The sequence below is a fragment of the Myotis daubentonii genome, chromosome 6, assembly GCF_963259705.1.
Source record: "Myotis daubentonii chromosome 6, mMyoDau2.1, whole genome shotgun sequence".
NCBI lineage: Eukaryota > Metazoa > Chordata > Mammalia > Chiroptera > Vespertilionidae > Myotis > Myotis daubentonii.
In genome coordinates this window covers 78747671-78760014 of record NC_081845.1, presented here as the reverse complement: position 1 = coordinate 78760014, position 12344 = coordinate 78747671, and the positions used below count along the sequence as shown (strand labels likewise).

Genomic DNA, 12344 nt, shown 5'->3' with positions numbered 1-12344 from the left:
CAGATGTTGCTTTGGATCGGAAGATAAATATTAAAATCTGAGCAAGAACAAAGCAGGCTGTTTACTGGGCAGATTTTTCAGATGTTCTCCTGAACACTTGAAAAGACAAGCGATGCTTTGATATGCAGACTGGAATCCACAATGGAACAGTTCCTCTAACAACAGTGTCGGGGCCCCAGAGCCACCTCGACCCAGCCTGCAGTCTCCAATGCCTCATCAGTCCATTGGCCATGCATTCGTGGGGAAGGTCAGGGAGGGAGAGCACAGGGTTACCTGATGAAGAGGCCCGAGAGCAATGGAAAGGCTGATTCTGTCCAGTGGCACTGGGAACTTTCTTCGCAAATGTAGAGGTAAGGCCATGATTCGGACAGCCTCTCTGTCCCCACAGCGACAGTCAAATCACACTGCACGTAGGTGTGACTGGCGGCTTCACAGCTCTCCTGCTCGTGCTTCAGGTCACACAGGGAAGCCAGGGACACTGCAGGAAATGGTCACCGTTAGGTGAGGTAATAACCACGGAAAGAACTGGAGGCCTCACATTGTTACGTAAATGAAGTTCATGTGTTATCCTTTAACGAAGAGGAAAATAATCAGTTTACGTCTTTAAAAATGTATTATGTGTACATAATACCCACAGAATAATATAAGTAAAACTTTGTATAAAATATGAAACAACGTAAGAAAAACTCATGTGAATCTGCCAGCCAACACAAAATCTAAAAGAGCTGTGATACTCTCAAATCTGGATGCTCCTCACCAAGTCCACCCTCTTCCTCTTCATTCTCAGAAACAACCACTTGCGTTTTTAAAACAGTTTTCTCTCGTGGCTTTCTATTCCCAAACGAAAGATTATTGGGTTATACCTGTTTTTGAATTTTATAAAATAGAATATGTGACATAGTATTCTTGGACCTGATTTTTTCACTCAGTTTTATACTTCCAGATTTATTTATATTATCACATGTAAATGTTGTCCATACTTTCTTTTCTTGTTTTAAATTCTTTATAAGTATTACATCTGTCTCCTTTTCCCCCCATCAACCTTGTCCATACATTTTCACTGCTGTTCAATACTATACTGTGTGAATATATAATATGGTTTTCATTTCTCTTACTAATAGACTTTTGGATATTTCCTAGTCTTTGCTTCTACAAACATGTACAAAGTTTCTTCTGGGGTATATGCCTTCAGAGTGCTTGTTTATACGGTAGGTGCAAGTTCAACTTTACAAGATAGAGCCACATTGTTTTCAAAGTGGTTGTGTCAGTTACATTCCTACTAGCAATAATTTTGAGTTCCTGCTACTCCACATAATTGTCAGCACTTGGGATTATCAGACTCTTAATTTTGGCCAGTCCAGTGACTGTATAATGGCACCTCATTGCAGCCTTAAATTCCATTTTTATCAATTTTTTTATCAAACAACTTTTATAAGTTTAGTAACAACATGTTTTCTCTTCTGCAAAACTCCTATTTCTGTCATTTGTCCTTTTCTCTATTGCAATGTTTATCTTTTCTTATTATTTTGTGTTCTTTATATATTCTGAGTACTAAACCTATGGAGGTTATATAGCTACTGATACCTTCTCCAGGTTTGTGGCTAAACTTTTCATTCTCTTTATGGGATCTCTTGATTAAAATAAGTCCTCGATTTTCCTATAATTATGATTATTAACCTTTTGTAAAGAAGAAAAGCAATTATTTGAAGCCCTTTGACCCAAAGGCCATTTCTTTCCAGGTCATAAGACACAATGTTTATAGCATCAACAAGGCAGATTGGCAATAACCTTAAACAGGAAGATTAGTCTCTACACAAGATGGTTTTGGAGCAGCTCTATCTAAAAACCTGAATGAAATAAAGAAGAAATAAGAAAATTTTTCTCTAGCCTTCTACCTCTACAGGTAGTCTGTCCATGCAGGTACATGACAAATGTTATCAGGAACTGTGGGCTTGAACCTAAGACCTGTCTCCATCACACTGCTGCATGAAACAGGGACAAATGAGATAAGCCCATGTGAGAGGGTTTGCACTTATGCAATCACATGCACATATTATTATTGTTGTTGTTATATTCCAAAGCATCCACCACATAGCAGATTGTCTGTGAATGTGTCCTGAATGAATCACAGCCATTGAAATGGCTGGCAAGTACTAGTAAGACTCCTATGGGTAGAGGAAACATGAGAACTTCCAGTTAGTAAGCCCTAGGGCAAATAAAAACAGGTTCAACACCTATAAAATAATGAACTCATTATGGGTGATTAGGTGGATGCAAATTAACAACGTGGATGATGAAAAGTTACCCAGGGCTGGGATCAGAATCTATGGATTTTACTCAAGGTTCGGGCCACTAAATAGTGGTGTAACCTTAATAACTTTAGCTTTTCCTGCCTCATGGAAAAGTTAAAGTTTCCATGAAAACATCATGTAGTATAATTCAAGGTACAAGAGCAAAAAAGCCAAAGATCAAACATCTTGCTGATTTTATAAATACAAAGTACCAGTTTCACCTGACAAGATGTTTTAGAAGCCCATCACAAGAACAAAATAAAATTCTTTTTATGTTAGAAGCACAGTTTGGGAGAAAGGCAAAGAGAGAGAATACCAAAAGTAGCAACAACAAAAACAAAAACACCTTTTTCGAGAGGCACCTTTAAACCCCCTGCTCTACTGATGAAAAGAAAACACATTTGTGCTGTGGTATCAGAATAAGCAAAACAATAATTAGGAAAGTTTGGGTTCTAAGCCATCATCTGCATCCCAGAATCTGAAACATTGCTTTCTTCATTATGCAAAGTCAAACTAAGAAACAGAACTCAAAGCAAGGGTCAGAATTCAAAGTGACCTTAGCAAATTAGAGAAGTTAAGAGAAATAAACAAGAAGACTAAATGAAAATAGTAAGGCAGTAAACCACAGGAAAAAAAAAGAAATTATATAAATATAAGATGAGGAAATTCCAGCTGTGCACAGTTATGTTACAAAGAAAGAAAAAAAACACACACCTTGGAATAATAGTAACAGAGAGATTATAGACCAGCAAAGCAGCAGTGTAATTTTTAAAACAAATATGAGACCAGATTATATGTAGGCATCTTATGATGCTACCCAATATTGTCAGAACTTGCTTACACAGAGGAGTTACCTAGTTTGGAGCTTCAAATTAGGAAAGAATGTCAGAATTCAGAAGTGAAATATCAAAATAGCTACTTGTTGGAATGTTTCAAATCCAGTGGGTTTCATGAATTTGCATTTCTAACAAATTCCCAGGTGATGCTGCTGTTACTGCTCCAGCAAAAACAATAGCAATGTTAGTATTCTCATCTGGAGGCCCGGTGCACGAATTCGTGCACGGGCGGGGTCCCTCCACCTGGCTGAGATCGGGGCCATCGGGCTGGTGGCTGGGGAGAGACTGCGGAAGGGGCTGCGGGAAGGCTCCAGGGCATGTCCTGCCCCATCTCACCCAGTCCCAATGGTCCGGACCCCAGCAGCAAGCTAACCTACCGGTTGGAGCATCTGCCCCCTAGTGGTCAGTGCACATCATAGCTGCTTGTGAAACAGTCCTCTACAAAATTTTTTAATATAACATAAATTTATATAACAAATATGATTACACGCAATCTTATCTGCAAGTAGAGAAATTATTAGTACCTTCTAATAATTTGTGAGAGACACTCCCTTTGACTATTTCCTGTCCATTATAGACCTATTTGCATAGGAAAAAATATTCACAATCATATACTCAAAATGTTTTCACCAGTTTCAGGGAGTTGATAGAATCCCCAAATACCACACTGGATCTCAAGTAAAGAAGCAATGGAGTTGGTTTTTATCAGTTCCTCTCCATCTTTGGATACTGTCATTAAGAGCGGGGTTTTTTTACCTTTTATTTTTCTTTTCATGAAAGAAGACAGTCCATTTCCCTAGAGTAAATGAGCAGCTCTTGCACAATCAATGAGTGTTTGGTGACACCTAGTGACAATGATAAGAGTTACAGCTTCCAACTCGTTTTCCTCTTAAAAATACAGAATGTTAAGTCCTTTTCTAACTTCATTAAATCTTTTAAAATAAAAATAATTTCTATTATTTCTCCTGTAGGAGTTGTCACACTTTCAATACCACAATTTACCTGACCCTGGAACCTCGGTGGTTTTTATCTTGGACTTCTAGTTGAAATCAAATGTCTTTAAATAATGCCACAGGGCTTTAAAAAGTTAATTAATTTAAGCAGTGTATATATGAAAGCCTTTTTTAAAAAGTTAGCATTATTATTAAATATTAAAACCTAAAAATGTGGAGTCTTGATTTTCTGTTCCCATGGTTTCTTAATTCCTTCATTTATTCCTTTATCAAGCATTGATTTTGCACATGCACTGTGCCAGCACTATTCTATGCATAGAAGGTAGAGTGAAAAAAATGATACAGAAAACATCTTAAACTTAAATCTTTTACTGTATCTTAAGTTTCCCACTGTGGAATTAAATTTATTTGGCTTCCTACTGTAGAATTTTAAGTAGCATAGGTCTCCTCCACAACGTTCTGCTTATATACTATATGATGATATAGAAACTCAATTTCTAACATTTTAAGTAAGAATGGTTTCTTCTTTTCTTTTTTCCTGCTCCTCTTCCTCCTTCTTGTGTAAGACAACCCAATGCAAACCGGCATCACAATATTATCCATCTTAGAATTTTTTCTCAAGCTCAGATGAAACAATGCTTTGTAAAACCTGCATGGCATTTAAGGTACAGACACATGCTAGGAATGTAACTTATAGCACTATACAGAGAGCAGGTGTAAAAATGGCTTTTCAGTTCATAGGTACAATAGCTATGATTACTCAAATAAGATAATCACCTGGCTAAGCTGTTCCTGTAGTGACAATGGCAATTTCTTTCCTTTGTCTTTTTTTTTTTTTTTTGTAAAGCTCAGTGGGTAAATACCCTGTGTTGTAAAGCCCTATCATGAGACTATCAAAGCTTTGCACCTTCCTAAGAAGCTTAAAGCAGTGAGAGATCATGATGTTTTACTGAGTAAGGGCCCAAGTAATTGCCTGAACATTGCAGAATAAGAGGATGATGTTAATGTTGGCTCTTTTGCCTATAATAAGAATTCAAGAACTCAGCCATTAGGCAAATATGCGAGAAATAGCTTGATGACCTGATCCCTTCTCTAGTACCTGGAATAACCAGATGTTTTTAACAGCCCCACCCCAGACAGAGACCAAGAGATTGTTTTCTCCATGATACTTAAGGCTGTCATTGAAACCAATATCTAGAACTCCAAATTACTTTCTCCATCATCATATGACTGCAATCAAGAACATAGGTGATCAATTTTTGTTGCCATTAACATGACAAAACTTAGTATGAACCATTTTAATACAAAGTCCTTGATTCTAGCTACCGTTTTAGATGGAAAGTAGAGAAATTATTTTCCCAGGAATACAGAAAAATTAGAGGTGCACACAGCATTAATCACAAAAAATGGGGCTAACCAAAGAATATCATTCTCATATATACTCTCTTAAAAACATACGGCATTTTACTGACCATCCAGGGGAAGAACCAAGCAGCTGAAGGCAGACACTGTAGCGTTAGCCAGGATTTGGCAGGGAGCACCACACACGGCAGCTGAGATGTTCCCTGGAGAAAATCCTGCTCCAAACACATGCACAAGCCGTCCACCCAGGCAGCCTTCAAAACACAAGCACAAATGCACGATCACAGAGGCAGATCTTTCTTTACTTAACTCGCAATTCAAATTCACACTTCCTTGCTGCCTGTCACTTTTTACACCCCCCAGAACCCATACAGCTGGCTTCGGGCCCCTGACAGCCTCCCTCAGCTTATTTTCAGTAAGCCAGAGTCTTTGTCTGTCTGACCCCAATCATAGTCAACAACCTATAAAAATGTAATAATTTTCATATAGAAAACTAATGCTTCTTTTGTTGTTGTTGTTAATCTTCACCCGAGGATATTTTTCCATTGATTTTTAGGAGTGGAAAGGAAGGGGAGAGATAGAGAGAAACATTGATGTGAGAGAGACACATTCATTGGTTTCCTCCCGCATGCACCCCGACCAGGGCCAGGGATTGAGACTGCAACGGAGATATGTGCCCTTGACAGGAATTGAACCCAGGACCTTCCATCCATAAGCCGATGCTCTACCCACTGAGCCAAACCGGCTAGGGCAGTAATGCTTCTTTATAGTTCTTTAAGTTTTTATACAAAAAAGTATAAAAAATAAAGTAAAAGTTTCCCTAATCACCTATCTCACTCACTAGAAGTAGCTATGTATAGAGATTCTTGTGAATCCTTCTAGAATTTTCTAAGCATACATATATTTTTATTCAAAGGATCTTTCCATACATATTTTTATATAACCTGTTTTATAAAGGAATAGCATAGACATTTTTCCAAGTCTATATATAAGGACTTAACTCATCACTTTAATAGCTATTTAGAATTTCATCATATGATTATGCCGTAATTTATTCAGCAATCTTCCTATTGATTGATACTTCCATTATTTATCCTTTCTTGCTATAATTCACGTGCTGCAATGAACAGTACACTTATTTAGATAAAATAATTGCAAATTCTTAGAAGTGGAATTTCTATGTCAGAGGAAACATAAATTTTTAGTTTTAATGGATATTCCCATATTTTTCTCCAAAATAATGTTGCATGAGTTTACACTTCTACAGCACTGTATGACAGTGCCTGTCTCTAATGGGTAAAAGTTTGACAATTGTTAACAGACACGTTTTGCTTCAGTTTGAGAAGCAATAAAGGTAAATGTCACCAGGACTCTCAGACACGTGCAATGTCTAGTCCATGTTGAGAAAGAGTTCGAGTTTCTACTGCCTTCATAGCAAGTCTAGGTGGTACTTACACAGCCACCTGGTAAACTCAAGAACAACACTTTGCTTATTATGCCTTTCATACCTCTGCTTTCTCGCTATAAAAATCATGGAATCTTAGAGAGAAGAAAGGGGAACCAGGGAGCATCCAACCCAAATCCCTTTTTCAAATAAGGAAGCTGAAGCTTAGAAGGTTGCCCAGCTAAGTTACTGAGATACTAGGGATCAAAATCCCAATCCCCATAGCATCCCACCCAGCTGAAGCCGGACAAATTTGTTGTAAGAAAAGGCTTGGCTAGAACTGCATCAGTCAAAGTTTCAGCTCCCACAATTTCCTCTATACTTTCTGCAGCCCAATCAAATTCGAGCTATCCCAAGTGCATTAAGGCTTTACGTGAACAGAAGCCAAAACCATCCTTAGAAGAAAAGACAAGGCAAACTTCAGTTCATCTAAAAGGAGAAAAAAGTTCAACCAATGCAATCATAGTAGGCAGTTGGCCTATTATTAGTGGAGTATTAATTCATCTGTAAAATATATAAAATGCTAAAAATTAATCACATTTAATAAGTTTAAAATAATTCAAATTGACACATAGGCATTTATGTTCTACTTTAAAGATCAAATTATGAGCTCTTATAAATGGTATTATTAACACACAAATTCAATTGTGTAAAAGCATCCAATTAAAATACAATCACACACTTACAGAACAGGTACAATTTTTGGATGAAAAATATAACCTCACACATGCAGCTTTCGGAGGAAACTGGGACTGTAAGAGGCCAATCAGGCTTCTCTCTCCTGTCATTCAGATAGATGTTGTCTCCTACCTCTTAGAGCAGCGATTAATCCACTTACATGAAGAAAGCATTCTGTCTTATTTGCTGGGCTTACCAAAGCTCTCAGTCACTGCCGTGACAGTAACTCTCGATGTGAACACCAGGACGGATGAGGCCCATCCTCTTATGTGGTCATAACCTCTGACTTGGTACTCCCTGGCAGCAAGGACTGGGACCACGCATTGGAGAACCGTGCAGTTGCCAGAGACACCCACACAGGGTGATACCCCGATAAAAATGTCAACGTTCTCAGCTCCTGAGATTCGGGCCACCACAAAGGTTAAGACGTCACCAGTGTGAGAAACAGAGAGCAATTCCGGGGTGAAGGTGCTGCTATAATCAATGACTCCCATCTGGTATGAACGTCCATCCACCTCTATGTCCAGGACAGCAGAGCCATTCCCTGCAGGAACAGTGCACTGGATGAGCTCCGCGCTGATGGTCACCGTCAGGCAGGCCCGCTGCCCAATGTAGACCAACGTGCTGTTCTGCCCTCTTAGGGCGGTGCCCTCTAAGGTCAAAAGGCCTCCGCCATGTGTGCTGAAATTCTTGGGGAAATAATCCAACACCTGAGGCAAAATGGAGAAGTGTCTGGAAACGTTACCAGAACAAGCATACCCATTTCTTGAATGAACAACTGATAGGTAGTGGAGTCCCGGGCTCAAGTCACTTATCCAGCATGTGATGTGGCTTGCATTAAAGAAGGTTACAGTACAAGGAAGATGATCATCCAAATACACCACTGGCTCATCGGCTGTGGTGCCTAACCTCTGACCTCTAATCAGCACTGAAGTCAGAGACCCACTGATGTTAGTGGTCAAGGCATCCACGACAGGAGTTGTCTCTTCGCTCAAGGAAAGAGTGCAATTACCCTGGCACTCGCTGGGGAGCCCATTGACCAGGACTGAGACGTTCAGGGTGAAGGAAGCACCAGGCAAGGAGTCGCCCAGCAGGTCAACCTGGCACAGGATTGTCTGGTCCCCCAAGCTCAAAGTCGCACAAGTAACGGGACCCGAAAGATCCACCTGAACCGCCTTCCTCCTGGAGTTGAGAGCCAACCCGCTCACCGTGAGTACCGTCCCACCACAAGCAGAACCCTTGGCTGGCGAGATGGCCATTATCTGTGGTGTCACCACAAATTGCGGGGGCACCGCAGACATGTTAGCAAAGCCCATCTGCTTGTGACGTACTTGAAGGGGATAGACACCGGCCTCCAAACCGTGGAGAGGAAAGGAGCACCTGGAGAGGCTCACATTGTTTCCGAAAGACCGTGTCTCTAGGTCGCAGTTCAAGTCCCCCAGAAGCATCACTGAGTTGGAGAGGTTATTTCCTTCCACGTAGAGGCTCAGGCTGCTATTTGTGAATTCTCCTCGCACGGCAGTGACCACTGGCGTTGTTGCCACCGCGTACGTGAAGGTGAAGCCCTTCCCCACCAGGTATGGTCCAGGTGCCTGGGAGAAGGACCTGTTGCCAGCCCAGACCTCCACAGGGGCTGGGACAGTGAGGTCGTGAGCCTCAGGCGGCAGGAGGGTGGGCGTCTCACACCAGACGTTTGTCTCTGTTAAGTTCACAATGTCACAGGACCGATTGCCCACAAGCACCCAAATTAAAGCTGGGTCCCTGCTGAACCCTGCTCCTGCGATGCTGAGGATGGTTCCACCTAAAGTGTGAATAACAAACACAAAATATTAAGGCTGATATTCAGAACCAGGAACTCACAACACCCATGTAAGCCCCAGAGCGATTAACTGGAGGGTGGGGTGTTCGTGACACCTCAATGATACCACCTCACCCCATCAATGTTAAATTTCTGAATTCATCAATGTTAAATTCATTTTTGCAGGAATCAGATGGGCTGAAATTCACAGTAAAACAATATAAACTGTTATAAAAGAAGAATGTTTTAATATTTAAGACAGCATTTTCAAGTATATTGATACCATCCTAGAAGCCACCACTTCTATCAACTTATACACTACTAAAAAAATCAAAGTTCTTAAAGTGTTCTTGTCATCTGCTATATTATCTGACATGTTAGTCTATATTATCATGTTATGTAGAGAAAGTGTATGTATATTTTATATAAACCTAGATACAATTGATATATTAATGAAAAACCAAATTCCTTAGTTTATCATCTGCCATATTATCTGACATTATTTCATATTATTCTATATGTTGTTTTGTGAAGTATATGCATTATTGTGTAAGTTGAATTCTATATATTCAACTTACACAATAATGAAACATCAAATCTCTTGAAGTCTTCTATTTACCATCTATATTATCCTATATAATATTTTAGTATTCCATATATTATATGGTTGTGTGTGTGTGACATATCAAGAGCCACTGAACATTCTTGTGAATTTACTGCTATATTTATAGACTTCATCTTGCACTCCAGCTGAGGGACAAACAAACCATCTTCAGGATATGAGTTGGAGCAATACACCCCATATCATTACCAAATCTGTAGTATACTAATAGCCCAGTAGCTTTTAAAAGGATTTTACTATACTCAAAAAGGATAATGTGCTATTTCATACACTATTGCAATGATTATTTACATGCACACATATAGCTCTCCATTTTGGGGGGGAAATAATTTCCTAGATTTCTCTGTTTGCCTTGTCCTCATATCTCCCATGTTGGGATTTGTGTTTCTGGCTACTTCTGGGTCTTTCATTTGCATTCCTAGATAAAAGTGAAGACACCAAACCTCATGCCTCTTCTTATATGTGCAGGATCTAAAGGATGAATGCAGGAAGCTATTGCCTTATTTGTCTAATATCCACTCAAGACAAACTACCCATTAGATGTTTTATCCTCTTTCTATTAGGAAAGGAAAGCCAGGCACATCTCCTTTTCCTAAAAACTCTTCAATTTCCCGAGCTTGCTGAGATAAGGATGCCCCGAGATTTCACAGCCTTCATAGTATACCACCTAGTTCCTGGAGCACAGGGAAAACTCCTCTCCCTGTTGCTCATTTCTAATCTCACTGGTTAATGAATTCAGGAATAAAATCTGAGTATCCAGTGAATTATGCACTCTGGATAAATGGTACCAGTCATGTCACAGCCACTCACCCAGGAGGGACCCACAGCAAGGCTCGATGCTGAAAACTTCTGTGATGTACTGGATGTGAAGATCCACCCTACAGAAGAAAATGGGAGACTGCTATGAAATAACTGAGAGGCTTAGAAAAGGACTTAGAAAGGAAGGAGCAGGACAGAAGCAGTGTATGTATTTGGAAGAGAAGAGAGCGGTGATGGAGAGCAAGTGTGAATACATTGGCTAACAGTGAAGTAAAGAAATGGTAGGGAAAAGACGTTTGGTGGGACATTTTCCTGGGCCAGTATCATGTGGTGACATCAGTCCCATGCAGTTTAGCTAACTTCCTGGAATGAGGAGACAGAACTTCTGGAGAAATACTGGGCAGAGGGACTTCAAGGCAAAGTGGATATGAATATGGCTTATGTAATAATTATAAGCCATGTATTCAAAGCCCTAGACACAATCTTATTAAAGGTCTTATTTAAATACAGACCCTTATTAAAGCAGAGGATCTTCTTCCTTACTATATAGATGCCCACCCCTCTTAAGAGCCATGATATCTTAGTTCCAGAAAGTTCTCTGCTCCCAAACCAGTAAGCCAAAAGTTTCCCCTGAATTGGTCTTGAGAGTGAACTCTCCTGTAGGGTTTCTAAGATTTTTTTCAAATTTTATGATTCTCATGTGTTTATTTCCCAACTTCAGAAGAATAAAAATTAAAGTCCTAACTCAAAACTAGAATTCCTCAACTAAATCACTAGACCATCAAACAGACCTAAAATTAACGGCAAGTGTTGACCTCACCCTTGTGCACGAATGCTGACCCCGTTGATGGAGACTGAGATTCTGTGGAGGCCAGCTGGCAGCGGGGGCAGCACCACCTCCAGGCCCTGGGCAGTCTCTGCATGAACCCGAGCCAAGGAATCCTGGATGTGGACTTCCACATGCAAATCCAAGCAGTCCACCAGCAGCGCCACGCCGATGAAAAGGGTCTCACCTCCTGTATGAAAAGCATTCCTTAGCCCCTGTGATGTGGGTCTGTGTCCTCAGCCACCTCTTCAATTCTAAAATTGTCTTTTATTATTCAATACATGGTCAGCCCTGTGCATCGTACCACAATTAAAGAGTTTTAATGCCAACCTAATTTTTTTCATGAAACTTCTAACAATTCTTTTATAGAGCTAAAGGTATAATCTCAAAGTTGTTAGGACAATTGTACTCAAGAGGCAAACTAATTTATCTTCACGCAGAGGCAAATCAAGAAATAGTTTGGTGGGTGGATGGCCTTCATAACCAACAAATAGTAACCTATGTCCTTTTTTTAAACTTCCACTTTTCCACTGATAGAAAGTCTAAAGCTGTATCTTCAGAGTGCCCTGGACCTCATACTAATGCTGTATGTGAGTACAGTACTTACAGTTCACAGAGCATTTTCACGTGTGTTATCCCATTTGATCCTCACACTATCCTGATGAGATAGATGGAGCTGTTAGTGGGACTGGCATTTAGCTTTTGAGGAAACTAAGGTTCGGCAACCAAGGTTTCATGCTTAATTAATGGAAATGTCAAGGCCTGAGCCCAGTCT

At 40.0% G+C, this 12344-nt stretch overlaps 1 protein-coding gene across 1 annotated transcript in view; it reads right to left on the bottom strand.

The window, feature by feature from the left end:
* PKHD1 (PKHD1 ciliary IPT domain containing fibrocystin/polyductin) overlaps positions 1-12344 on the bottom strand; it is a 409206-nt gene that overhangs the window by 330779 nt on the left and 66083 nt on the right. Inside the window, exons 30-34 of the mRNA XM_059701438.1 lie at positions 11564-11759; positions 10795-10862; positions 7761-9365; positions 5553-5696; positions 274-478 (exon numbers count right to left, since the gene is read on the bottom strand). Of these exons, the coding sequence (XP_059557421.1) occupies positions 274-478; positions 5553-5696; positions 7761-9365; positions 10795-10862; positions 11564-11759 (2218 nt within the window). The remainder of the gene's footprint in view (positions 1-273; positions 479-5552; positions 5697-7760; positions 9366-10794; positions 10863-11563; positions 11760-12344) is intronic.